This window comes from Elephantulus edwardii, unplaced genomic scaffold, assembly GCF_000299155.1.
Source record: "Elephantulus edwardii isolate Elephantulus edwardi_28Jun2011 unplaced genomic scaffold, EleEdw1.0 scaffold00044, whole genome shotgun sequence".
NCBI classification, from domain to species: Eukaryota; Metazoa; Chordata; class Mammalia; order Macroscelidea; family Macroscelididae; genus Elephantulus; species Elephantulus edwardii.
Window position 1 is genome coordinate 15,781,902 of NW_006399794.1, and position 27,289 is coordinate 15,809,190.

At 39.3% G+C, this 27,289-nt stretch overlaps 1 protein-coding gene across 3 annotated transcripts in view; it reads right to left on the bottom strand.

The window, feature by feature from the left end:
• FAM168A (family with sequence similarity 168, member A) overlaps positions 1–27,289 on the bottom strand; it is a 230,677-nt gene that overhangs the window by 76,846 nt on the left and 126,542 nt on the right. Inside the window, exon 2 of one of the 3 annotated variants that reach the window (XM_006885560.1) lies at positions 2,933–3,020. In XM_006885560.1, coding sequence (XP_006885622.1) covers positions 2,933–3,002 — 70 coding nt within the window. In that variant the 5' untranslated portion in view covers positions 3,003–3,020. Of the gene's footprint in view, positions 1–2,932; positions 3,021–27,289 lie in introns of those variants that run through there. The other 2 variants (XM_006885562.1, XM_006885561.1) reach the window with 2 other exon arrangements.

A 27,289-nucleotide genomic window follows, 5' to 3' on the forward strand; every position in this document is an offset into this window, starting at 1 on the left:
CAGCAGTTTACTTAATCTTTCTATCAGTCCTATTAAATATAGTAATATTTACTCTCATTTTCTACACTATAGCTCTGGAAGATGAAAAAATGTTACTAAGGTCAAGTAAGTAAGAGAATACTTCTTTGGGAAAATGTCACCTGAAGAGCTGAGTTCTTATAAAATTGCCAAGGAACGAAGGCATTTTAGACAGAGAAACAATGTATAAAGTAAAAGCAGAGAAGTATGGAATAGTTTTATACATAATTTAGGAGAAAGAGAAGTCTTTAGAATAAAGACAACTAGGTTCAGCACCTATTTTCATTTTGTTTGGTAACTTCTTGCTGTAACAATGGTTTTCCCATTTGTGTAACAGCAGTTAAAAAAACCTGCACCTTGTAGAAATGACTCTAGAAAGGATTAAAGAGAAATAAATCATATGAAATTGCCTAGCACAAGGTACATGGTTGTTGTTAGGTATTGTCAAGTATGACTCATAGTAACCTTATAAACCACAGACCTGAACCCTGTCCCAATCCATTCCATCCTCACCATCTCTGACATATTTGAGTCCACTCTCAGGCCTTCCTCTCTTTCACTGACCCTCCATCTTTCCAGGCATAATATCCCTTTCCAAGGAATGCCTTTCCTAACATCATGCATCAAGTATGTGAGAGGAAGCTTCAACATTCTAGCCTGTGAGAAGCAGCACCCTGATTGCATTTTCTCTAAAATATATTTGTTTGCTCTTCTGGCAGTCCACGGGACATTTAGTATTCTTCTGTAACACCACAACTAAAAGGCATCAATTCTTCTGTCATCCTTATTTTCTGTCCTGCTGTCATATGCATAGTAGCTGAACAAAAAGATCATGGCTTGAACTAGGTGTACCTTAGTCGTTAAACTGACATCACTGCACTTTAGGACTTCAAACAGGTCCCTGATAGCAGACTTTCTCGATGCAAAACATCTCCAGATCTCCTGACTGCTGGTACCAAAGGTGTTGACTGTGGATTCAAGTTGATAATTTCAATGTTTTCTCCATCTATCATGATGTTGTCTACTGATCCAGTAGTGAGGACTTTTGTTTTCTTGAAGTGTGATACAATCCATATTCAAATTCGTGATCTCCTATAACAAGCGCCTCAAGTCCTCCTCATTTTCAGCAAGTAGGTCATTTGCAATACATAGGCTGTTGTATAACAACACCCTACTGATGTTCTCCTCCAAGCTTTTTGAGTGATTTGCTCAACATACAGATGGAATAGGAATGGAAAATATTGATGCATACTTTTCTTGATTTTAAACTATGCAGAATTCTCTTGTTCCTTTCTGACTACAGCTTCTTGGTCTAGGTATAGATTTTAATTTATTTCTTTTTAAACATAAAAAGGCTTTATTTGCAGAGAAGGGACTCAAGCCAAAGCCAATGCCAACATCCAACTCCTTCTTCTCTTCTTTTTTCTTCTCTGCTGCAGCTGGGGCAGAGTCGGCAGCAGGAGCTGTAGAGCAAGAAGCTGTGGAGATGACCACAATGCAACCAGCAGGCATGTTGGCAAGTTTACCAATACCCTGGGCCATGACATCTTCATTGTTCTCCCCAATTAGCTCACTAATGACCTTGTTGAGCTGGTCTTCAGCCTTGATGTCCACACAGTCCTTGAGGCTGAAGAAAGAATTGCCCTTAAGGGTGGCCAGGGGGCAGGCGGCAACATAAGGCATCTTAGCAGTGGTGGTGGGCAGGCCTCATATGAGCAACCTGGGCAACATCAGGGACAGAATGTAGGTATAAATTTTGTATAAGCATAATTAAGTGTTCTGGTCCCATTCTTTACAATGTTAGCCACAGTTTGTTATTATCCACACAGTCAAAAGCCTTTGCATAGTCAATAAAACACAGATGGGCATTCTTCTGGAATTCTTTGCTTTCAGCCAAGATCCATCTGACATCAGCAATGACAACCCTGGTGCTATGGCCACCAGGGGAATTTGCTAATTTTGTCACTCTACCAGGTTTAAATCAAGCAGGTTCAGTGGCAGAAATTTGGACTCTCACTACTAGTAAGAAAGAAGAAGCAGAGAATGCAGTGTGTGTCCTTCAGAGCCAGAGATTCCTGCATCATTCAGATCAGGGCCTACAGAGAGCAATAGCAGCAACAGTAGCAATAGCAGCAGCAGTGGAGAACCACAAACCCAATGTGACTACAGTCCCACAGAGTCAGAGGCCTTTGCCCAAGTTTGCTGAAGGATTACAGGGGGAAAGGGAAAATGGCAGGACTAATGGAGCTTTGTAACACTGGTCTAAAGTTAAAGCTGCAAGGCTGAAAGCTAAAGGCCTTATGAGAATGTTTAAGAAACTGTCTTGACTGAGAAATTGTATCCCGTTGCCAACCTGAGTTGTAACTTGCTAACCTTCTTAATAAATCTAATAATATGGCTCTGTGAGGCCTGTGTTTACTGCAATAAATTACATACTCAGGAGAAGAGTAGGTTTGGTATTGAAATTAGTAGAAGTAGGTACAAGAAATACAGTGGAACGGGTAGGCGATCTGTGTCTGACCTCATAGGAAGTGGTTTTGTGTTGTGGATGTTGCTGATAAGGATGGTTCCCCTCTGTGGAATCTGTAGAGGTCAGTCCTCATGCTGCCCTCATTCTTTTTACACACAATCTATAAGGAGTTGAGCTGCTAACCCAAAGGGGATATCTCTCTGGAAGATTGAATCCACCAGCGACTCCTCAGAAGAAAGACGGAAATCATTCTATGTGATTCATAGCCTCAGAAAACCTGCTGGAGGGTTAGCTATGAGTAATTTTCACCATAACAGCAAAAAGTTTAAAGTGTTATTTTGATTTAGTTTGTTTTTGTTTTTTTAAATATACTAGTAGTCTTTCCCCACATATTTTGATAACATTTTCATCAGTTTTCTCAAAGTGAGAGTCACTGTAACTCACCTGTGTAGGCCATGTTCTTAGGGTTGCCATAAGGAGCCCCAGGCTGCACGGGGCTGTAAACAGGGTTCATTGTGGAAGACTGAGGATCCTATAAGGACACAAAAAAAATGGCATTTGGTTACTCACTCTCTCTGACATCAGCTTTCTCTTTTATAATCTCAAGGTTTATGTTAAAGTGGAGGCGTTTGTTACTGGGCTATAGAAAAAGGACTGGTCAGAAAGTTCATTTTTTTTAATTTGTCCCTATACTAGATACTTTTTCCATTTTACAGATAAAGATGCTAAGAAGTGAAGTAATACAATATCATACCTAAGGTAAACTGAAACCTTTTGGTGTGTTCACTTTAATGCCAGTTCCTATTTGCCACAATCTAGTGTCATTAGCATTCTATGTGGTATTAGTCAAGTCACTTGTCTCCCTCTAGACTTGAAAAGCTTTGTGTTAAATGACAGAATGAGTTCAGGATCTCTGAGTACTACTGTAACTCTGATGATACTAGTCCAAGAGGTGGGAAAGATTGTACTTCTGCTCATAGGGAAGCCCTAGTGCCTGGAGATGTGCACATGCACTGCTGGAAAAGAAGAACAGCAAAAGGTCCCCCACATCTCACACTTGCACAGGCTGTTGTTCGTAGGAGCTGTTACGTACACTCTGTATTACAGTGATCTTATGTATAAGAAATCAAAACCTTTCCTTATCCTGCACCAAACTCACAATATCTGTCGTGCTTAAGGTCATTATAGCAATCACTCTGTCAACCCATCCTCTCCTCTGTCCCGCCACCTTTCCAAGCATGATACTCTCTTCTAAGAACTTCCCTCTCCTAATAATAACTTCCCTCTCCTAAAAATATTTTCAAAGTATGTTTCCTTGTCTCTAAAGAAAATTCTTGCTAAGAAGTACCCTCACTGCACTTCTTCCAAGATAGATGTGTTTGTTCTTTCGGTAGTCTATGGTATATTCAACATTCTTCACTCAGGACAAGGTATTAATTGCTAACAGCTTTTGACAAAAAAAGGCGGGGGGGAAGATTATTTATTTTTGTTATTTCTCATTTTAATGGAAACAGGAAAACACAGGCAGGATCTCTTTCCAAATTTAGTCAAAGTACAAAATAATCTTGTAAATTTTTGTGCAGTATCACCTGCACAAGTGCTCTGGTGATTACCTTAATGAACTACCTTATCCATACTAATCAATGAAAAATCTACCACTGACCAGTTAATTTATCCCATCTTGTTTCAGGAACCATTTCTGACACATAAGCTGACATATGCTTGAAAATATGTCTCCAATTAGATTACTTACACTTCATAAAAATCAACAATTCTCTCCTAACTAAGCTTACATGATAGTTGGGCAATTTTTTGGGTCATTAATTTCTCCTGGAGCACCTCAGGATAGGAAACAAGTCAAATGCTGAATGCAGGCGGTCAACAGCTGGTTAGATGACAACTACTATGCAATAAATTAGTCTACCCAGGGTTCCAGAAAAAGAAGTAGAGAAATAATGTGTTCCCAATAAACGGTAGCTGAAGCAGCTGGACAGGTAAGAACAAAGACATTACTGGTTAATACCAGAAGATAGAACTTCCAGAAATGTATCTCCAACTGCATTCCTGGCAACAAGATAGTATCAGCAAACAGAAAGTAGGACAACTTGGCAATAAAAAAGTTAAAAAGAAGTACATATTTTCAATTCAACTGAAAGAAAAACATATCCTTAATATGTCATCCAGTAATACTGCTTCTATATTGGCACTCACTTCACAGGGTATTGAGAGAATGAAGAGATACCATAGTTGTTAAAATACATTACAAACTCTATAAATCCAAATGCAAATATAACAATGATGATGATGATACAACAGTAACACTGAAGACGGCCTGTACACTTTACCTGCCTTTCATCTCTCCTCTACTGGACCAGTTCTCTGCCCAGTAAGATGAGGAGAGGAAAATTAAAAAGTGCTAAATGCTGCATGTTTTGCCTCTGTAAACTCTCCTATTGAGAAGCCACTCCATTATCGACTGGACAAAGTATCGAATTGTTTAACCAAACAAAGTCAGTAGGTTTGAAAATGGTCTCCTGCTGCTCCTACACGAAGACCAAAGCTACAAGAAAGCACCATGCCTGGGTAGCACGCCATAAGAGCATCAATTCCAATCTTAACTAATGACTGTCAGAAATGAGATCTGCTAGAGATGAATAAGAATGTGACGGCAAAGTTTCTGAAAACTAAACAGAGTTCCCAGCTTTCAAGGTTAAGATTAGCCTTTCAAAAAGAACATACTTACTGTTAATACCTTCTGAGAGGTAAAATATGAGTAAGCAAATTTAGGTTCAATTCTGACCTGCAGCATACTACTGGACAATAAGAAAAGTCCTTTAACTTTTCTGAGTCTATTTCTGTTAACTACAAATGAAGAAAGAATACCCACTTGGTATAGCTGTTGGTAAGGTTATAAAAATTTGGTTTATTAAGTTATATAATTTATATATGCTTAAACGTACTCTTTTAAAACGTATAGTTCTTTGAGTCCTAAATAGGATTTAGTTGTAAAAGCACCATCACAATCAAGATATAAAATATTTTCATCACCTAAGAGAATTCCATCACCCCACTCTGCAGTCAATACCTCTTCCTTCCCACCCACTTTGCAATTCCCAGCTCTTGAAAAATATTTATATTTTTACTGTTGCAAAGATTTTGAGTGTAGGTGTGTGTTCCCTATTATGATAAACTGTCATTGTCATCATTATTATTTCAAATGATATTAAAATTAATTCATGAGAAGGGGCATAATAATCATATAAATAAACTAGGCCATACATTTCCTATATCTTCACCTTCCAAATGTGTCATTGAGAGTAACTGCAGTCCGAAAGAACTTTCTACAATGCTGTACACTGTATAACCACTGTACAAACAGTAGCAACTAATATGCCTAGAGCAAAAGCAACTATGAGATACCATCTCACCCTAGCAACTACAGCAAAGTTCAACAGGACAGCAAACAACAAATGCTGGTGAGGGTGTGGAGAGTTTAGTACTTACTCACTGTTGGTAGGAATGTAAAATGGTACATCCACTCTGGAAGGTCATCTGGCACTTTTTCAAAAAGTTGGAAATAGACATACCATTTGACCCAGCAATTCCAATATACCCTAAAGAAACCAAAGCCATGATTCATACAGATGTATGCACATCCATGTCTACTGCTGCATTATTCACAACAGCAAAGAGATGGAAGCAACCCAAATGCCCAATAACAAATGAATCGATAGAAAACTATGGTATGGTCATATGGTCACATAATGGAATATTATGCAGCACTGAAAACAAAAAACTTGTAAAATATTATACAACATGAAGGAGCCTGGAGGACATTATGATGAGTGAAATATTTCAGTCAAAAGAGGATAAATACTGTATTACACCACTGTTATAAAATAGGATAGACAAGGGGTAAAGGGGTTGGGCAGAGAGTAAGAAATGGGTGGAAAGATAATGAACAATGCATCTGATCAGATAAGAGGAAAAACTGCCAAAAGGAAGATATGATTATGTTATAGATATATATATATAAACAATAATCTGGAACAAGGGCTGTATTGAGAAGGAGGCTGGGGAGGAGGGGAAAGAGAAAGAAAATGTACAACGATAAAAAAATTCAGATTAAAAAATAATAAACTGACATCCTTGCTTTTAAAAAAAGTGGCTAGTGCAACTGACTGAATTTTCTGTTTAGTATTAAAACTAAATTTAATCATATGATGCTATCTAATCAGAAGAGTATTTTATTCAAAAGAACAGTATTGATTCAAAAGAATACACGGTACAAAGGAATTAACATTCTACCACACTTGTAAAAGCACATTATATCTTCTAAAGGGCTCTCTCATTTATCAGATCATTTCATAAAGCACACTTTATGTGTGATTTTAAGAATATTTTAGAGCTGGAATTAACCTTAAATTTAGGTAAATCTGAACTGATTCATCATTTTTCAGATGAAAAGGTGAGGCTGAGAAAAAGCAAATGGATGATTCAAGATCAAAAGGACAGCATTTTCCCAGGGATAATACATGAAGTAATCAAATATATAGAAATAAAAAATTATTCATGGATACCAGCAATGAAAGGGAGGGTTGTAGAATAATTTGGAAACAGGTAGCAAGAACGCACAAACTAAAGAATATAATTAATGTCAGTGGACTACACCTCCAGAAGTGGGTGATCTGCTGCATGCCTTGTGATGTGCATTTGTACCAAAATTTTAAAGAAAACAAAAACAATATGCTAAGTGAATGAAACCAGGACCAAAGATTACATATTGTATAATTCCATTTCCAATTCAAACCTCGAGTTGCTATAATCAAGGGTGCTTTCGGCAGAACGTTAAATGATCCTGGAAGTATTAAAAGAAGATGGAAGGAATATACTGAGTCACTGTGTCGAAAAGAATTGGAAGACACAGAAGAATTTCATGAAACAACATATGAGCAAGAGCCTATGGTGATGGAAGAAGTAGTTCAGGCTGCTTTGAAGGACATGGCAAAAAATAAGGCTACAGGAATAGATGGTATACCAATTGACATATTTCAGTTAACAGATGCTGCCCTGGACGTGCTCACCAAGTTGTGCCAAGAAATCTGGAGAACGACCACTTGGCCAACTTACTGGAAGAAATCGATATTTGTTCCTATCCCAAAGAAAGGTGACCCAACAGAATGTGGAAACTACAGAACAATCTCACTGATTTCACATGCAAGCAAGATTTTACTGAAGATTATCCAAAAACGACTGGAACAGCACATCAACAGAGACCTACCAGAAGTCCAGGCTGGTTTCATAAGGGTTCGTGGTACTAGAGATATTGTAGCTGATGTTAGATGGCTCTTGGCTGAAAGCAGGGAATACCAGAGGAATGTCTTATCTGTGTTTCATTGACTATGCAAAGGCATTTGACTGTGTAGATCATAACAAACTATGGCTGACGCTGAGAAGAATGGGAATCCCAGAGCGCTTGATCGTTCTAATGTGAAACTTATACTTGGACCAGGAGGCAGTCGTCAGAACAGAGCAAGGGAACACTGCATGGTTCAAAATTGGGAAGGGCGTACGCCAGGGATGCATCCTATCTCCACACCTTTTCAACCTATATGCAGAACAGATTATCCGGGAGGCTGGGCTCTATGAGGAGAAATGTGGGGTCAAGATTGGTGGGCGATTTATCAACAATCTGCGTTATGCAGATGATACAATCCTGCTTGATGAAACTGAAGAGGACCTGAAGCGCCTGCTGCAGAGTGTCAAGGACTGCAGCCTACAATATGGATTGAGGCTCAATGTCAAGAAGACAAAGATTCTCACCACTGGACCAATTGGCAGCATCAGGATGGATGGTGAAGAGATTGAGATTGTACACAGGTTTAGTTTGCTTGGCTCCATAGTCAACAGTCTTGGCACCAGCAGCCAGGAATTTAAAAGGCACATTGCCATGGGAAAGTCTGCTGTTAGGGACCTCTCCAAAGTGCTGAAGAGCAGTGGTGTCTCTCTGGAGACTAAGGTGCGTCTGATACAGGCCATGGTCTTCGCAATCACCTGTTATGCATCAGAGAGTTGGACAATGACCAAGGAAGCTAGAAGGAGAATTGATGCATTTGAGCTGTGGTGCTGGAGAAGAGTATTGAGAATACCATGGACTGCTAGGAAAACAAACAGATTTGTCCTGGAGAGGGTTAGACCGGGTGGCTCCTTGGAGGCAAGGATTCTGAGGCTCCGTCTAACTTACTTTGGACATGTTGTGAGGAGAGACGGGTCCTTAGAGAGGGACATCATGCTTGGGAGGGTGGAGGGACAGGCAGGAGAGGAAGGCCCTCTATGAGGTGGATTGATTCAGTGACTGGGATAATTGGGATGGGAGTGTCAGAGACAGTGCAATTGGCACAGGACAGAGCGGAGTTTGGGCTGTTGTACATAGGGTCGCTATGAGTCGCAGGCGACTCGACGGCACATAACAACAACAATAAACCCATTTATATGAAATGTTCAAAAAAGGCAAATTATACAGGAACAAAGTGGACTTTTGGTCACTTGAGACTTGGAGTGAAATGGAAACCAACTGTAGATAGGATAAAGTGATCTATGGGGTTAGCAGAAATGGTCTAAAACAAGATTATGGTGTCAACTGGATAACTCTGTAAATTTACTGAAAAACAACAGTTGTACATTTAAAACAGGAAAAATTTTAATTATATAAATAATTTCAACAAAGCTCTTAAAATCTAAACTGATAAATCAAGAAATACAGATTTTTTAAAAAATAAACTAAAGGAGACTAATTTAGTTCTAGTATTTTAGCAAATCACAAAGGAGGCAACTGCCCATCTTTTCCCCAAGGAGCTGATGGTGGATTCAAACATACAGAGACAAGGCCTTTGGGTTAACAGTGCAACTCTCTATGGACTGGGTCACCAGAGCTGCCAGCTATGGGTCAGTTCCGACTCGACTGTTCACAGTAACAAGCAACAGCATACTGAGTGAAGAAATTTGAGAAATAAAATTAACCTGGTTGAGGGTGGGGGTTTGGAAGAACGTCATTAGATGTCAGTATGTTCAGTTAAAAGGAATCTAATTTCCAACCTCCTTTGCAAGTAAGTGTAGTTAGATGATTAGTTCTACCCAATGAAATAGAACTAACATATTGGGCAGGACTTCTGGGAAAGTTGCTAAAAGAAACTGTTAGCTGAGTGATGCTCTTTCTTTTTGTCCTCTCCTCCCTTTACTTTTTCCTGCTGTTAAGAATTAGGACACGATGACTGAAGCGCTGCAGCCTTATTTTCTATGAAAGGATCATAAGCATGGAAGCTTCAAATTAAGGGTGGCAATAAAAAACTTGAGTCCTTAATGACTTCATGGACCAACCAACCATTTTAGCCAAGGACTACCAATCTAATGATTTCTATTACATGAGAGAGTAAGCCCTGTATTTCTTTTTTTTTTTTTTAGCCCTGTATTTCTTAACCACTGTTATTTTTTATTTCTATTACATGTAGCCAAACCTAATCCTTTTTAATCGAAGGGAAAAAGAAAGACAAGTTCCAAAAGAATGCACCATTCGACCTGTTTTGAAGAATGACAGAAATTTTACTGAGAAAGAGAAGGAAAGGCTATTTGTAAAATTACACCATCAGAGAGCAAAGCGCTGTCAGAGAATACAGAGTAGTTCTGGGAAGCTGCAACTTAGAATCTGAGGAAAAACAAAGCAGGGATATTATCATATTGTCTCCATTTCTCAATTTTATCTACTTAGTTCTTAAACCAGATCTTAGAAAGGTAGACAGAATGGCTACAGACCATTTAATGATCTCAGAGTTTTCTCAACTTTAATTGTAAGCATTCTTATAACTAATTTGTTTGCCTAAAACTATCTTTCTGCTAGGTTTTATGCATACAAAGAGGTCATATTTATTTTGCTCACTACTGAATTCCTAGAAAAGGCATCACAGTATATAAAGCAAGATGCTCAATAAACATTTGTTGAAAGATGAACAACTGAATTAATGGGTCAATAAAAATATCAAAACTTTCTTCTGGGATTCAACAGATTAACATAAGCTTAACATTTCTGTGGAATTGTTCTTAATTTCATCACATGATACACAAGGAAGCCTATTATTTGACCTGTTTATTTTACAGTTCTACATATAACATTTCATTTTAGAAGATGGCACAATTTAAAGATGAAATGGAAAAGAATACTGATTTCTAGGAGCCTACCAAAGATTTCTATTTTAGGGCCATCACAATCACCAGAAGGATCGTCTCATACTTAAACTCAACAATCAACTTCTGTGCCTGCCTGTAAATGAGCAGCTAATCTGCAAAATGTCACATTTCAAAAATCTGGGCATTTATCCCATTGAAATAGCTTTAAGAAAATGGCCTTCAGCTAATTAAAAACCCCAACAAACTGTCTTTAAAGCCAAATGCTTGTATATAATACAAAATTTCTTCTAAAGGGTTTTTAAAAAATGTTATGTTACTTTTAAGTACTGGTTTATTTACAAAGCACATATACAATTGTTTTTCACATGGGATCTTTCACATTTGCTTCATCCATTGCTCCCTTCACTCATCAAATTGTGCGACTCTATGATTAACCACCCTGTCCCCTGCCCATCCTCAACCCTCTGCTCCTACCCTCCCCCTGCTTGGATTCTCATACTCGTTCTACAATAATGGTCTTATACAATATTTGTCCTTATGGAACTGAGTTAGTTCATTTACCATAATGCTGTCCAGTCTCTCCCAAGTTAGGCAGTAATTTACAGAATCATTGCTCCTAAAGGGTTTTATTAAGGGTTTTTTAAGGACAAACCAACTTTATAGGGAATGATCAACAGGAAATACACAATTTTTTCATTAAATCATGCAAGTATTTAAGATTTTTTTTAAATGTGCTATCAAGTTGACAATGTCTCCATAATAACCTTATGTACAAGGGGTAACTATATCCTGCCCCAACATGATTATCCGTTCAATGTTGCAGTCACTGTGTCAATCCATTTTGTTTAAGGTCATTCTCTTCTTTGATCAGGCTCTAAGTTTCCCAGCATGATGGCTTTTTCCCAAGAAGTCGCATCTCTTAACAACATGCCCAAAATATGTGAGATGAAATTTGAAAATCCTTACCCCTAAGAAGCACCTCTGATTGTGTATCCCCAACAGAGATTTGTTTGTTCTTCTTCTTTTTTTTTTTAATTGTATTATTTTTACGTGTACCGTTAAATCAGATCTGACTGGTACAGGAGGAGATTACCCCCTCCTTCTCAAGCAGAGCATCTGGTGGATTTGAACCGCTTACCTCTGGGACTGCAGTGCAGCATCTTGCCACTAGGCCACCAGAGCTCCCCAGATTTGTTTGTTCTTTTGGCACTCCATACATACTGTATGTTCAATACTTTTCGTCAATACCACAATTGAAAGGTAGTGCTTCTTCTTCAGTCTTAGTGTCTGACTTTCACAAGCATATGAAGCAACAGAAAATATCACAACTTGAGTTATACACACTTTAATCTCTTTTTTTATTCCTACTCTTTAAATTTTAATCCAATGGACCTCAAGTACCTCTCATATGCTAGGTCCCCAAGCAGGTCCAAAGATGAATAAGACATGATGGGCCTTGCAACTAAGGACTTAAATTCATTTGACTTATAGGGACAACTTAAGGGCAGGGCAAGGTCATCACCAAGTCTTGTGTGGCAACAATTGTGGGATAAAGGGTCCATTTCTGCCCAGTGCAGGTTCATGCATTCCTTCCTGTTGGCCCAGCATGGTGAATGGTGATCCACCTCGGTTCAGATCCAGTTCCTCTTATTCAGTTGCCTGCCCTAATTCTTAATTACCACCCTTTCATGCTTTCTGGTGGGACAGAAGCCCAGGTTTGCTCCCTCTTTCTCTGCCACTTGCCAACTTTGGCATGCATGTGGCTGACCAATTAGCAAATCAGGGCCTCATAGGTCCCTCTAGATAATTACTTCATGCTACTTACTGGGCACTGCTGGGCCCTCTCCCCTCTTCCTGACACCCCATTTCCTAACTCTCCTCTGTAGTGACCTTAGTCCATCTGCAATCTTCAATCCTTCAGCTCACTGGCTACAGGTCCTCTACCTCTGCTATTCTGGGAAACACTTCATTCAGTTCCACTGCTCTCACAACCAACCACTCATTTCTCTTTTCACTCACTGCCGCTTCTTGGACAAAGAGTAGATACTGGTCGTTCACTTTCACATCTTCACTGCTCATCAGACTTGCACACTCGCCCTGTCCCCTTATCCTGCTCGATCTTTCTTTTGATAATTATTCTGGAGGGAGCGCCCACGTCTCCAAGATGGCAGGAAAGTTGCCTTCGCCAGCCCTGCATGTGTGGGTGAGAACATCGAGACGCAGCGTTGACTATGACTCTGACTCGGGACCAACCCCCTCTATCACCTTCAAGACCTCAGTCGCTGCGGAGAGGAAATGGTGAGTGTGTGGTCCTCAGCTAAGCTTCAGGAGGGGCACTTGGCTGTCAGAGGCTGAGCAGTGCGGGCAGTTAAAGGCTCCAGCACTCCATGCTTTCTGCAACTCTATTGTCTGCAGGGTGCTTAGCTTGTGTCCCTGCCGAGGATGCAGGGGCAGCAGTCACCTGATAGGATGCGTGGTGGCATGTTAGGCAGTGTGACCTTTAACGTCAGCTCGGGTTCAAAAATCACACCTTAGCTCCTATGAACCCCATGGAGCCTTGTTGGAACTTTGAATGATGGTGCCTTCAGACAGTCTGAGAACCTTTGAAGGGGCTAACGCCTGGCACCCCAAAATGAAACTCTTGAGCATGTTTTCCTCGAAAAACCTTGCTTACAGCTCAGTGACTTGAACTTGATTTTTTAAGTGATGGAAAGTTCATGTAAGTAAAGGTTCCTGACCTGAAGATTGAGCGATGGGAACCTTTGTTCCAATCTTCCAAAGAGCCACCTCCCAGATGAATTCTTTCCAAGCACCACCTGTTTGTACTAGAAGAGATGACAATTGAGGAGTGGTTTCAAGTAGCTGAGCAGAGAAGCAGTATCAAAATGTTCTTTTCACCAAGTTATCTGCAGGATGGATTTCAGCTGCAGAGCTTTGAAGAGGTTACTGCTGCGGCTCAGGGCCTTAAAAGACAGTACCTCAGCCAGATAGTGAAGCTGCATTTTTGTTGTTGTTGTATGCCATTGAATAGGATCCAACTTGCACAGGAGAGATTGCCCCTCCTTCTCCAGCGGAGCATCTGGTGGAGTCGAACCACGCGCCTTTGGGATTGCAGCGTAGCTTCTTGCCAGTAGGACACCAGAACTCCGAAGCTCCATTTTTTTCTTTAAAGATTGCAAAGGGATCCATTCAGTAATTAGTAAATTCATGCATGTTTACTAGGTGCTGGGCACTGGGAATATGAGCAAAACAAGGCACTCAAATGAGCTGATGATCAGGGAAGTCATTCACCCATTCAACAAATACTTAAGCACTACTATGTAGCAGGCTACGCTAGGGATGCATCCTATCTCCATACCTTTTCAACCTATATGCAGAACAGATTATCCGGGAGGCTGGGCTCTATGAGGAGAAATGTGGGGTCAAGATTGGTAGACGATTTATCAACAGTCTGTGTTATGCAGATGACACAACCCTGCTTGCTGAAACTGAAGAGGACCTGAAGCGCCTGCTGCAGAGTGTCAAAGACTGCAGCCTACAATATGGATTGAGGCTCAAAGTCAAGAAGACAAAGATTCTTACCACTGGACCAATTAGTAGCATCAGGATGGATGGTGAAGAGATTGAGATTGTACACAGGTTTAGTTTGCTTGGCTCCATAGTCAACAGTCTTGGCACCAGCAGCCAGGAAATTAAAGGGCGCGTTGCCATGGGAAAGTCTGCTGTTAGGGACCTCTCCAAAGTACTGAAGAGCAATGGTGTCTCTCTGGAGACTAAGGTGTGTCTGATACAGGCTATGGTCTTCGCAATCACTTGTTATGCATCAGAGAGTTGGACAATGACCAGGGAGGATAGAAGGAGAATTGATGCCTTTGAGCTGTGGTGCTGGAGAAGAGTATTGAGAATACCATGGACTGCTAGGAAAACAAACAGATTTGTCCTGCAAAGGGTTAAACCAGGTGGCTCCTTGGAGGCAAGGATTCTGAGGCTCCGTCTAACATACTTTGGACATGTTGTGAGGAGAGACCGGTCCTTGGAGAGGGACATCATGCTTGGGAGGGTGGAGGGACAGGCAGGAGAGGAAGGCCCTCTATGAGGTGGATTGATTCAGTGACTGGGATAATTGGGATGGGAGTGTCAGAGACAGTGCGATTGGCACAGGACAGAGCGGAGTTTAGGGCTGTTGTACATAGGGTCGCTATGAGTCGCAGGCGATTCGACGACACATAACAACAACAACATGTAGCAGGCTGAGGACTTAATAGTAAATGAAATTAAAAATTCCCTGCTTTCTCTTCTGATAGGGAATACGTGACTCTTTAAACTGACATCCTTGCCCATCAGCACTTTAAAGAGGTCCTCGACAGCAAATCTGCCCATTGTAACACATCTTCTGATTTCTTGACTGCTGTACCATGGGTGTTGAGTATGGATTCAAGTGTATTTATATCACTTCCAACTTGGCTGTTTCCTCCATCTATCTTGATGATGTTGCCTATTGGTCTAGCTGTGAGGATTTCTGGTTTCCTTTTTAGTTTTGTGTTTTATTTATGTGAGATGTTCAGGCCTTGACTGCAAATTTCCATAGTGGGCACAGACGTTCTTTTCGCTGCTGCTTGGTCTTCTGGTTCTCCTCATGCTTGCTGAGTCTTTGGTATATAGCATGTAATTTCTTGGGCCGGAGAGCTGGGGGTTTGTATTTCTTGCCCATATAGTATTTTCTGAGGTTCTCCTTCTGAGTCTGGTTGATAAAAGTGAGAACACAGTAACAGATTTTCGGACAACTAAGATTTTGGAGAACTTGGAAGCCGAACCACCTGTCATCATGGTAACGTGCATCTGGGAAAGCTCCACCTTCAGATCATCCAGTTTGTTTTTTGTGTTTGGTTTGGTCCCGTCCCCCCCCCCCCCCCCCCACCACCACCACCACCATCCAGCTCTTTTAACAGTTCCTCCTTGCCACGAAGGTCCTGATACTTGATTTTGGCCATGGCTGAGCAACAGAACCCTGCTGCTGCCTGATCCAAGGCCTAGAGAAGGAGCAATTTCTGATTTCTTAATGTTCAGGTATAACCCACATTGAAGGTCTTTGATTTTCTTCAGTAAATTCTTAAGATTTTCACTTTGTGCAAACAAATTTGTATCATATGTATACTGTAGATTGCTGTCTAAGTATTTCTCCAATCCCGATACCACATTCTTCTTTATATAATCCAGCTTCTTTAATTATCTGCTTAGTTAGCATACAGATTGACTAGGTATAGATAAAAGATACAACCCTGGTATACATTTATCTTGATTTTAAATCATCCAGCACCCCTTTGTTATGTTTGAATGACTGCTTCTTGGTCTTTGTACAAGTTTCACATGAGCACAATTAAATGTTCTGGAATTTCCATTTTTCTCAATGTTATTTGTATGTGCCAGATATCTGCCCTTTTAAAAGAATTAATCTTTTAATGAGGAAATGTGTATAAAACTGGCTGGAATCCAGATGCTATGCTAAAACAAAATGCTTTAAACAGAAAAGATGTAATTTTTGTTGGCAGATAGGTCAAGAAAGGCTTTCATATGCACAACACTTTTACAGCTAGATGAAGTGAGTAAAAAAGTTGGCAATGACTACTGTACAGATAAGAACATAGACTCAGAAATATTAAATCATTTGTCTATGGTCCCATGGTTAGCAGAAAGGCAGAGGCTCAATTCTAGGTCTTTAGACCCTAAATGTGGTGTCTTTTTCACAATATCATGCTGCTTCACAATATCTAAGATGGCTGTAATTTCAAAATAACATCTCCTACCATTACTGTAATCTACTGTATTCAAACTGTACTCCAATGCATTTGATATTTTTGTCTCCTTGCCTCGAGTTTTTACACATGCTGTCTCCTCTGAAATATCACACTTCACTATCATTTCTGGCTTTTTCCTGGATTATTCTTTTATTATTATGTGTGTGTGTGTGTGTGTGTGTGTGTGTGTACCATCAAATCAGATCTGACTGGTACAGGAGGAGATTGTCCCTCCTTCCCTGGCAGAGCATCCGGTGGATTCGAACCGTGTGCCTCTGGGATTATAGTTGCAGCTCCTTGCCACTGTGCCACCAGAGCTCCCCAGATTATTCTTACTCTGCTTTTCAGAGTTCATTAAGATGTTTTGTTTGTTTGCTTTTTTTAATGGGACATTTCTAGAGTTTTTGTCACAATGTATTACAATTATATTCCACCTCTAGCAGTAGAGCCTTTGAGAGCAAAGATTTGTCTTGGTAAGACTTTTATCTCTAATCAGCCACACAGTAGATGCTTCAAAATTATCTGTTGGGGAAAAAAACTGTATATGCCATGACTTCATAACATTGAGAAGAACAGAAATCCCAGAACACGTAACTGTGCTCTTATAAAACCTATTCCTAGACCAAGAGGCTATTGTGTCAACAGAACAAGGGAACACTATATGGCTTTAAATTAAGAAAGGTGTGTGTCAGGGTTGTATCCTTTCTTCATACCTATTTAATCTGTATGCTGAGCAAATTATTTGAGAAACTAGACTCTATGAAGAAGAATGTGGCAACAGGATTGGAGGAAGACTACTCAATAACCTTCATTATGCAGATGACAAAACCTTGCTTGCTAAAGTGAAGACTTGCTACAGAAGGCCAAACACTGAAGCCTTTAGTATAAATTGTATCTCAACAAAGAAAACAAAAATTCTCATCTCTGAAACAGAAGGCAGTATCATGAAACATAGAGAAGATGGAAACTGTCAATGAATTAATCTTATGTGGATCTACAATCAGTACACTTAGTACCAGCAGTCAGGAGATCAGGAGACATATTGTACTGGGAAAGTCTATACTCTGAGATCTCTCCAAAGTAGCAAGGAGCAATGATATTAGTTTGAGGACTAAGGTGGGCCTGATACAGGTCTATCTTTTCAGTTAGTTGCTATGCATCTGATAGGTGGACAATGAATAAGGGTGACAAAAAAAGAATTGATGCCTTTGAATTGATGTGTTGGAAAAGAGTGCTGAATATTCCATAGACTGATGAAAAAACAGGTGCAGCCACGGTGCTCATTGGAGATAAAATGATAAAGCTTTGTCTCAAATACTTTGAGTATGCTGCAAGGAGAAGCTATTCATTGGAGAAGAACTATCATGTTTGGGAAGGTGAAGGGATGGTGAAGGAGGGGAAGACCTTCAACCAGTGGACTGACACATTGACTGCAGCAATGTGCTTGAGGATATCAGAGATAATGAGGATGGCACAGGATAGGACAGGGTTCAAATATGTTGTTCATAGGGTCTTGATGAGTCATGCTCAACTCAAGAGCACCTAACAATAACAACGACAGCAGCATAGGTAGTAAGTCCTAATATCTATGATGTTAAAGGATTATGATGGCGTAGGACTAGAGGAATTTATGTGATGAGGTACTATCACCTTGAGGTGGTATGATGTAATCAGACAATCAAGACTAGGGATTAGGATGAAATGCAACATTCTTAATAAGGTTATAGTACAAATCAGATGTAAGAACAACAAATCTGCCTTGGAGGAAGTACAACCAGGGTGCTACTTAGAAGCAAGGATGGTGAAACTTTGTCTTACATGCTCTGGGCATGTTTATCAAGAGAGGTTAGTCCTTAGAAAAGGGTATCATGCTAGGAGAGGTGGAGGGTCAGAGAAAAAGAAATATCTTCAACAACATGGACTGACACAGTGACTTAACAATGGGCTCAAGCACAGTAGAGATTGTGTGGATGGCTCAGGATAGAACATGGTTTGGATCTGCTGCTCATAGGGTTGCTATGAGTTTTGTCAAGCCAATGAAATATAACATCAAAATAAGTTGTTCAATCGGTGGCTACTCACAAGCTTTTACGACTATAGAATCTCCTCACGAAATCAGAATGTAAAACCATATTAGGACGATTGACTAAGCTGTCCTACAAATTACAGTCCTAATAATAAGCCTTTTAACCTAGCAAACCAATCCTGCAAGATTGGTTTGTCTAGAATATGCCTTGAAACTATTTGTAATTGAGCCCCTTTGTGCTTTACTATAGAAATGTACAGGAGTTCTGGTGGCCTAGTGGCAAGAAGCTGCACTGCAGTTCCAAAATAGTGCAGTTCGAATCCACCAGAGCTTCTGCTGGAAAAGGAGGGGCAATCTCCTGTGACAGTTGGATCTGATTCGACAGTACACAATAACAAAAAGATATATAGATATAGATATAGATATACAGATATATAGATATATCACTTAAAGCACTGTGTATATATGCCTATAGATACATTTATGCATGCAAGCACTTAAATATGTCTTCCTGTACACATATATGCATATATATGCATATTCTTCTCACATACTTTGGGCATGTTGTGGGAATACATGTGGGCATGTAAGAGGAGTTTCACTGAGGTGTGGCTTGCATCAACTCTTGCCTCACACGTGAGAAAAAACAGAAGAGTAGAGAAAGGAGGATCTTAACACCACCAAGAAAGAAAAGCCAGAAATAGAGCTCATGATTTGTAACCAGGGTTCTGTGCTAGGACACTCCTAGAACAGGAGATACACAAAGAATAAAGCATTTCTCTACAGTTAACACTGTGAATTAGAACTTCTACCTCTTAAACTATGAGAGAATAAATTAGTTAAGTCTATCCACTTGTGGTATTTTCATAATAAATGCATTAGATAACTAAGACAATGAATATACCATCTAACAATTTAAATGATCACACACCCCTAAAGGCAGATTATAATTTGCTGTTTGTCTCTAGGGTTGCTGCAAACAGATGTGTTATAACAATTCAAAATACAATCAAGTGACCAGACATTTGCAGGGAGATCATATACCAACTATCCTGTGGTTAATAGGTGTCTTTAAGTTAGCAAACCTTTACTATTTCTCTCTTCATTTTGGGTCTCTTTACCTGTTATTGATCCTACTTTATTATGCATACTTTAAAACTACTGGGGGCTGGGGCAGTGCTTCAAGTCAGAACTGTCCCCTCAGCAGACATTCAGAGCAGTTTAACTGTATGGGAGGAGGTTGCCCATCCTCCTCCATCAGACCAGCTTGTGAATTCAAACAGTGTGCCTTTGGGATTGCAGTGCAGCTTCTTAGCACTAAACCACTAGAGCTTCCTAAAGTTCTTGAGAGAGAGAGAGAGAGAGAGAAGAGAGAGTGAGTGTGTGGTGGGGGAGAGAAAGGGGTATCAGCAACACAAAAGCAAATACAGCTGCATATAAACAAGAACTGCTACAAGTTCAAGCTGAATAAAGAAGTGTATGTGGAACAAGGTCAAACTGTTGCTGAGATCAAATGTATCTTGGTCAAAAGCAGAAAATATCAGAATGATATGCTTGCATTTTATCAACTACTCAAAGGCAGTCAACTCTGTGAATCATAACAAATAATATGTAACATTAGAAAAAGTGGAAATTTCAAGTACTTAATTATGTTCATGAAGAACCTGTATATGAATCAAGAGGCAATACTTTGGACAAAACAAGAGGATACTGTATAGTTTTAAGCTTAAAAATTACTGCACCAGGGCTGTGTCTTTTCACACTACTTATTTAAGCTATATGTTGAACAAATAACATAAAAAACTGGACTATCTATATAAGATATAGCATTAAGTTTGGAAAGAGAATCATTAACAACCTGTAATGCACAGATGATATAAGACTGCTTGTCAAAAATGAGGATGACTTTGAGGATGAACAAGTGGAGCTACAGCTTTAAATATGGATTTTATTTGAACATAAAGAAAATTCAAACCCTCACAAATGGATTGATAAACAGTAAATGTTTATGAAAATTAATAAAATATAATTATAGAAAAAAAAACCAAATGGATTGATAAACAATATGGTGAACAGAGAAAAAGTGAAGTTCTCAATTATTTCATTCTCTTTTTTAAGTCAATAATCAACTTACACAAGCAGCAGTAGTCAAGAAATTAATGACATAGTGCCTTGGGTAAATCTGCTTTAAGACTTCTTAAAACATTTTAAAACAAAGATACCACTTTGATAATGAAGATAGACCATGCCTTTCATAGCATTGGTGCCTTAGTGGTAAGGTGTTGTGCTACCATTAGAAAGGCACATGGTTTGAATCTACCAGCTACTCTACAGGAGAAAGATGGGCAGTCTTCTCCCTTGTTAAATGATTTACTGCCTCTGAAAACCTGCTGCAGGGTCAGCTCAGTCACTCTCAACTTGACAGTACACAACCACCACCTACTTCTCAAGGTTATTCTGAAGATCAAAAAAGAGAGCACATATGAAAGCACTTACTCTACTGTTGAGTACTATGCAAACAAAAAGTGTTGGTGAAAGGAGTTCATTATTTGTGAGCTGTATACAGCTGATCAAAGTTTAGGTGAGCAGTCTTGCAGGCATTAGAGACTTGAAACTCTTTTAAAATAACATTCCAAGCTTCTTATTTCAGATAAAAGTGACTACCAACTACTCATCTGACCAGTGTTTATTATTTTACCAAGATAAAAATCAAAAGTTCATGGTAGGAGTCTCCTCCTCTCTAATGCTACTATTATGTTCCATTATTCGGAGTTTTTAAAGAGTTATTATTTAGAAGTGGAAGGCCTCTCCAAAGTGCTAACAGCAAGAATGTCAATTAAAAATTAAGGTGCACCTGATTTAAGCCATCATCTCTTTAATTACTTCCTATGCATCTGAAAATTGGACAATAAATAAGGATGAGAGAGAATCTGTCTTTGAACTGCGGTGTTGGCAAAGAAAACGGACTATCCCATGGTCTGCTGAAAGAATCAATAAGTCTGTCTTGGAGGAAGTGCAGTCAGGGTGCTCCTTAAAGGCAAGGATGGTGAAACTTCATCTCTCATACTTTGGGCATGTTGTCAGGAAAGGCCAATCCTTGGAAAAAGACATCATGCTGGAATGTTGGAAGTGAACTGCCTGAAAGAATATTAGAGTTTGTAGGAATCTCAAAGAACACTTAATTCAACCCTTCCATTTTGCAAATTACAAAACAGAAAACAAGAGACTTGTTTAAAGTCCAAAAGCAAGTCGATAACAGCTCCAGGACAAGACCTCAGGTCCCCAGAATCTTAGCCTACTAGCTTGATACTGAGACCACTCTTCTACTCAAAGTATAAGAGATCTCCTAAAAAAAAAAGAGAGATCTCCTCTCCTCACTGGTTGCTTTAAAAATTACTGTGTCCTCCTTGCTGGGGGAGGGCAGAAGCTCTGTATGAATCAGGAATTTCTGCATTCCAAACAGTTGAGACTGACCAGGCCAAATCTTTTGTCTTGGGCTGGGCTTCAAACTGGTTCATTCCTGCTAAGAATTTACATTTCCACCTCACAAATCAGATTTGACATTTTAACAAGATCTTCATATACAGTCTTATGTATACATGAGAATCACCTGGGACCAGGTTAAAATGGAGATCCTGATTCAGTATACCTGGAGCAGACAGGTAAATTCTCAGCACAGAATCAAACCTGAATGAATCTGTTCAAAGTTCTAGTCTCTGGACAGAAGAGCTCAGAAAAACAAGTTTTTTTCAATTTTAATTTTTCATTCTGAGTTGCAGGTCTCCACAGATATTTGTTGTGATAAAACTATGGAGGGAAAAAATCTGTTGGGAAAAAATGGAAGTAGCAATAAAAAGGCAACATTCCTGTCTAGCAAACACCAACAAAGAGAAAGGACTTCTTCCTTATAATTATCCTAGATATTATATATATTTATATATAATACTACTATAATGCATTCTCAAGGCTTCAGGTAATTATTTTAAAGGTAGACTATAAACTATCTCCATTCGTTCAGTTCCAATCCTCCCACACACCTATTTCTACAATATGTATCTGTTTATATATTTCAATAGATTTTAAATACAGATAAAAATATGCATACAGATATTGTTTAACTTCTCATTCTCATGCAAATAGTAGCATGAAATGTAACTTTTGTTATACTTCCTTCTTTGAGAAAGTATTCTTCAAAAGAAGAAGCTAAAAGTTAAAGAAGCTAAAGGCTCAGTAAATGAAAGAGAAAGTAATTTCAGGACTCAGTTAAGACTCTCCAAGGAAGTACCTATTTAATCTGAGGCTTAATGATATAGAAACCACATATAATCAAACTAGAGATAGTATGTAATGCCAAAAATAACCCAGTCTAAAATAATGCTGCTTAAGTGATCCAGGCCTTCTTCCTCTCCAACACTGCTGGTCCACTACTAAGGACTTCGACTTAGCAGAATCACCAGGGACATTTTATTTAAAAATAGATATATAGGCCTCACACCAAAATTATTCAATGAGAACTTCTGGGAATCTGAATTTTAAATTACATCACCAGATATTTCTGATGTTGTTTGCTGTTATGTGCCGTCGAGTCGCTTGCGACTCATAGGGACCCTACGTACAACAGCCCTAAACTCTGCTCTGTCCTGTGCCAATCTCACTGTCTCTGACACACCCACCCCAATTACCCCAGACACTGAATCAATATACCTCATAGAGGGTCTTCCCCTCCTGCGCCTGCCCTCCACCCTCCCACGCATGATGTCCCTCTCCAAGGACCGGTCCCTCCTTGCAACATGTCCAAACTATGTCAGACAAAGCCTCAGAATCCTTGCCTCCAAGGAGCAGCCCAGTTTAACCCTCTCCAGGATGAACCTGTTCATTTTCTTAGTCCATGGTACATTCAATACTCTTCTCCAGCACCACAACTCAAAGGCATCAACCAATTCTTCTTCTATCCTCCCTAGTCATTGTCCAGCTCTTTGATGCATAGCAAGTGACTGCAAAGACCATGGCCCGTATCGGTCCACATTAGTCTCCAGAGTGACACCACTGCTCTTCAGTACTTTGGAGAGGTCCCTAACAGCAGACTTTCCCATTGCAGTCTTTTAATTTCCTGGCTGCTGGTACCAAGAGTGCTGACTGTGGAGCCAAGCAAACTAAAGCTGTGAACAATCTCATCTCAATCTCTTCATCATCCATCCTGATGTTGCTGCTAGCTTCAAAATTAAATTCAAACTTTATTTTGGCACCCAAAGCTTTCCATGATTCAATCTCTACCCCTTTTTATTTGTTTATTTATTTATTTTATGCTAATTTATTTACAAAGTTTGAATACATTATTTTTCACACTAGATCTTTCACATTTCCTTCACCACACACCTCACACCCATCAAACTGTGCAACCCTATGATTAACACCACCCCCTGCCTTTGAATCTTCATATTCATTCTACCATAATGGTTTTATACAATATTTGTCCTTATGGGACTGAGTTAGTTCAATCAAGATCTCCAGTCTCTCCCAAGTTAGGTAGCACTTTACAAAATCATTGCTCCTGTGTGTTGTATAGTATTCCATTGTGTGAATGTACCATAATTTTTCCATTTGATTGTGGCTGGACATCTGGGCTATTTCCATATTCTTGCGATGGTGAATAATGCTGCTATGAACATAAGTGTACAAGTCTCCATTTGAGCCTCAGTTCTGATTTTCTCGGGGGATATTCCAAGCAATGGAATAGCTAGTCATATGGAATTTCTATGTTCAGTTTTTTTGAGGAAGCATGAAACTGCCTTCCAGAATAGTTGAACTATTTTACAATCCCACCAAAAATGTATAAACATTCCTTTCTCACCACATTCCCTCCAACATTTATTACATGCTGTCCTGTTAAACTCTACCACTGCTACTAGAGTGAGATGGTACCTTGTTGTGGTTTTGATTGCCAGTGATTTTGAGCATTTCTTCATATGTCTGTTGGCCATTTGAGTATCTTCCTCTGTGAAAATTCTTTCCATGTCTTTTGCCCATTTTGTAATTGGGTTATCAGTCTTTTTCTTGTGGAGGCCCACGAGTATTCTGTAAAGTTTTGTTATGAGACTCTTGTCAGAAATAATAGTGCCAAATGTTTGTTCTCAGTAGGCAGGTTTTCTTTTCATTCTTTTGGAAAAAAGTTTTGACGTGCACAGAGATTTAATCTTTAGAAGGTCCCATTCTTCAATTTTATCCTCTTCAGATTGTGCATTTCTGGCTGTATTTGGCAGTCTCTTTATACCATAGACTAGTCCTTCTAGGCTTGGTCCCAGTTTGTCTCTTATGAACTTTATGGTTTGGGGCTTTACTTCCAGGTCTCTGATCCACCATGAGTTGATTTTTGTGTATGGTGTAAGATGTGGATCCTGTTTCAGCTTTCTGCAGAAAGCAATCCAGTTTTGCCAGCACCATTTGTTGAAGAGGGTGCCATTTCTCCATTTGATAGGTTTTATTTCCATCTCAAATATCAACTGACCATAGATAGCTGGGTCTATTTCTGGGTTCTCAGTTCTGTTCCATTGGTCTTTGTGTCTGTCATTGTACCAATACCATGCTGTTTTGGTAGAGTAGTTGGTTTTGAGGTCAGGGAGTGCTATGTCTCCCACTTCATTTTTGTTTCTCAGAAGTGTTTTGTTTATTCAGGGTCTCTTGTCTCTCCAAATAAACTTGACAATTTCCCTTTCAATCTCCTTGAAAAAAGAATTTGGAATTTGTAATGCCAATCTCTACCTTTATTCATACCATTTATTCCTTCATCTTGGCCTAAGCAACTCCAACTAAGACTGTTGTGAAGTGCCACTGAGTTGAATATGACTCTTAGCAAGTAGCACTAACCAAGTGAACTTTCTACAATAATGGAGATGAAATGTTTGGCATCTGTCTGTCCAATCTAATAGCCATTAGAAACATGTGGTTATTATGCACTTGAAATGGGGCTACCAGTGGCCACTGAGATAATTCTGACTTATGGTAGCCCTATGTGCATCAGAGTAGAACAATGCTCCATGGAGTTTTTTTGTTTGGTTGGGGTTTTTTTCCATAGAGTTTTAGTGCTGACTTTTCAGTAGCAGTTTGTCAGATTTTTCTTCCAAGGCACCTCCAGGTTGATTTGACTGGCAGCTATACTATACTGAACAGCACAGGGCCAGAGCAGTAGAGGAATCTCTAAGAGTACCCAAAAGAGAAAGAGAGCCCAAAGCAAAAATTTCAAACAATTCCAGTTAACTTTTCCCTCAAATATATATTTGAGAATTCATTCATTAACAAATTAAAAAATGTTTATTGTTCATTATGTACCAGGTACTGTTTTAGGTAGCGAGGATATAGCTGTGAACAAAACAAAACAAATATTCCTGCCCTCAAGACACTTATGTTCTAAAGAGGTAGTATAGTACAGGAGTTCAAAGCCAAATTCAAGAGCCAGAGAACTGAGATTTAGATTCCAGCTTCACTGCTAACCACCTATGAATTCATTGAAACGTACTTCTTTATGCATCATTGCCTTATCTGAAAAATAAGGATAATGAAAGAAAGTATGTCATAGTAAGGTTTCTGTAAATACTAGCTCATATACATAAAATACTTATGACCAATCCAATTTATTATGCTATGGTTTCTATAAGGCAGTCTTCAAATGACTAAGCTTGGAGTCTAACTTAAATATCTTCTCTATTACTGGATCCGGTTTGACCTCTATGCCCTTCAATAGTGAATTAGGGCCCTTACTATGAGGGCAAGGTACGGATCTGCTGTTCATAGGGTTGCTATGAGTAGTAATTGACTCAATGGTACTTAACAACGACAATAATTTCTAACTGTGCCTGACTGAAGTATTTTGTTATCACTGCTGCTATGAATGGGGAATGAGACAATTAATAAACAGCAAAACAATAGAGCCTATTAATGGTATGAAGGAAAATCAAGCAGAGTAAAGAGAAAAATTTTCAAGACTATTTTACTGACACCTGAGGAAAAACATTAAGGAAATAAAACATGTAGATATTTGTTATGTGCCATCAAGTCAATTACAACTCATAGCAACCCTATGAACAACAGCTCTGAGTCTTGCCCTATCCTGAGCCAACCTCACCACCTCTGAAAAACTTGATCTCATTATCATAGTCACTGTGTCAATCCATCTCATCTATGGTCTTCCTCTCTTGCACTCTCCTTCTACTCTTTCAAGCATGATGACCCTCTCTAAGAACTGGCCCCTTCTGACAATTTTACCCAAGTATGTGAGACAGAGTTTCACCATCTTTGCTTCCAAGGAGCAAACTGATTTCACCTTCTCCAGGACAGACTTGCTAATTCTCTTAGTAGTCCATTGTATATTCAATACCATAACTTCTGTCATCCTTAGTCACTGTCCAGCTTTCAGATGCAAAGCAAGAAATTGAGAAGACCATAGTTTGGATCAAGCTCACCTTAGTCTTTAGGCTGATATTTTGCTCTTTGGTACTCTTAAGAGGTTCTTGATAGCAGATTTTCCCAATGCAACTCATCTTTTGAGTCCCTGACAATTGGTGCCAAGAGTACAGACTGTGGATCCAAACAAGGTGAAATCATTAACAACTTCAATCCTTTAGTTATCATGATGCTACCTATTGGTCTGGCAGTGAGGATTTTTGTTTTCTGATATTGAGATGCAATCAATACTAAAAGCTATAGACTGATTTTCTGTAGCAAGCGCTTCAAGTCCTCCTCACTTTTGGTAAGCAAGGTATACCAACTGCATAATGCAAGTTGTTAATGAGTCTTCCTCCGATC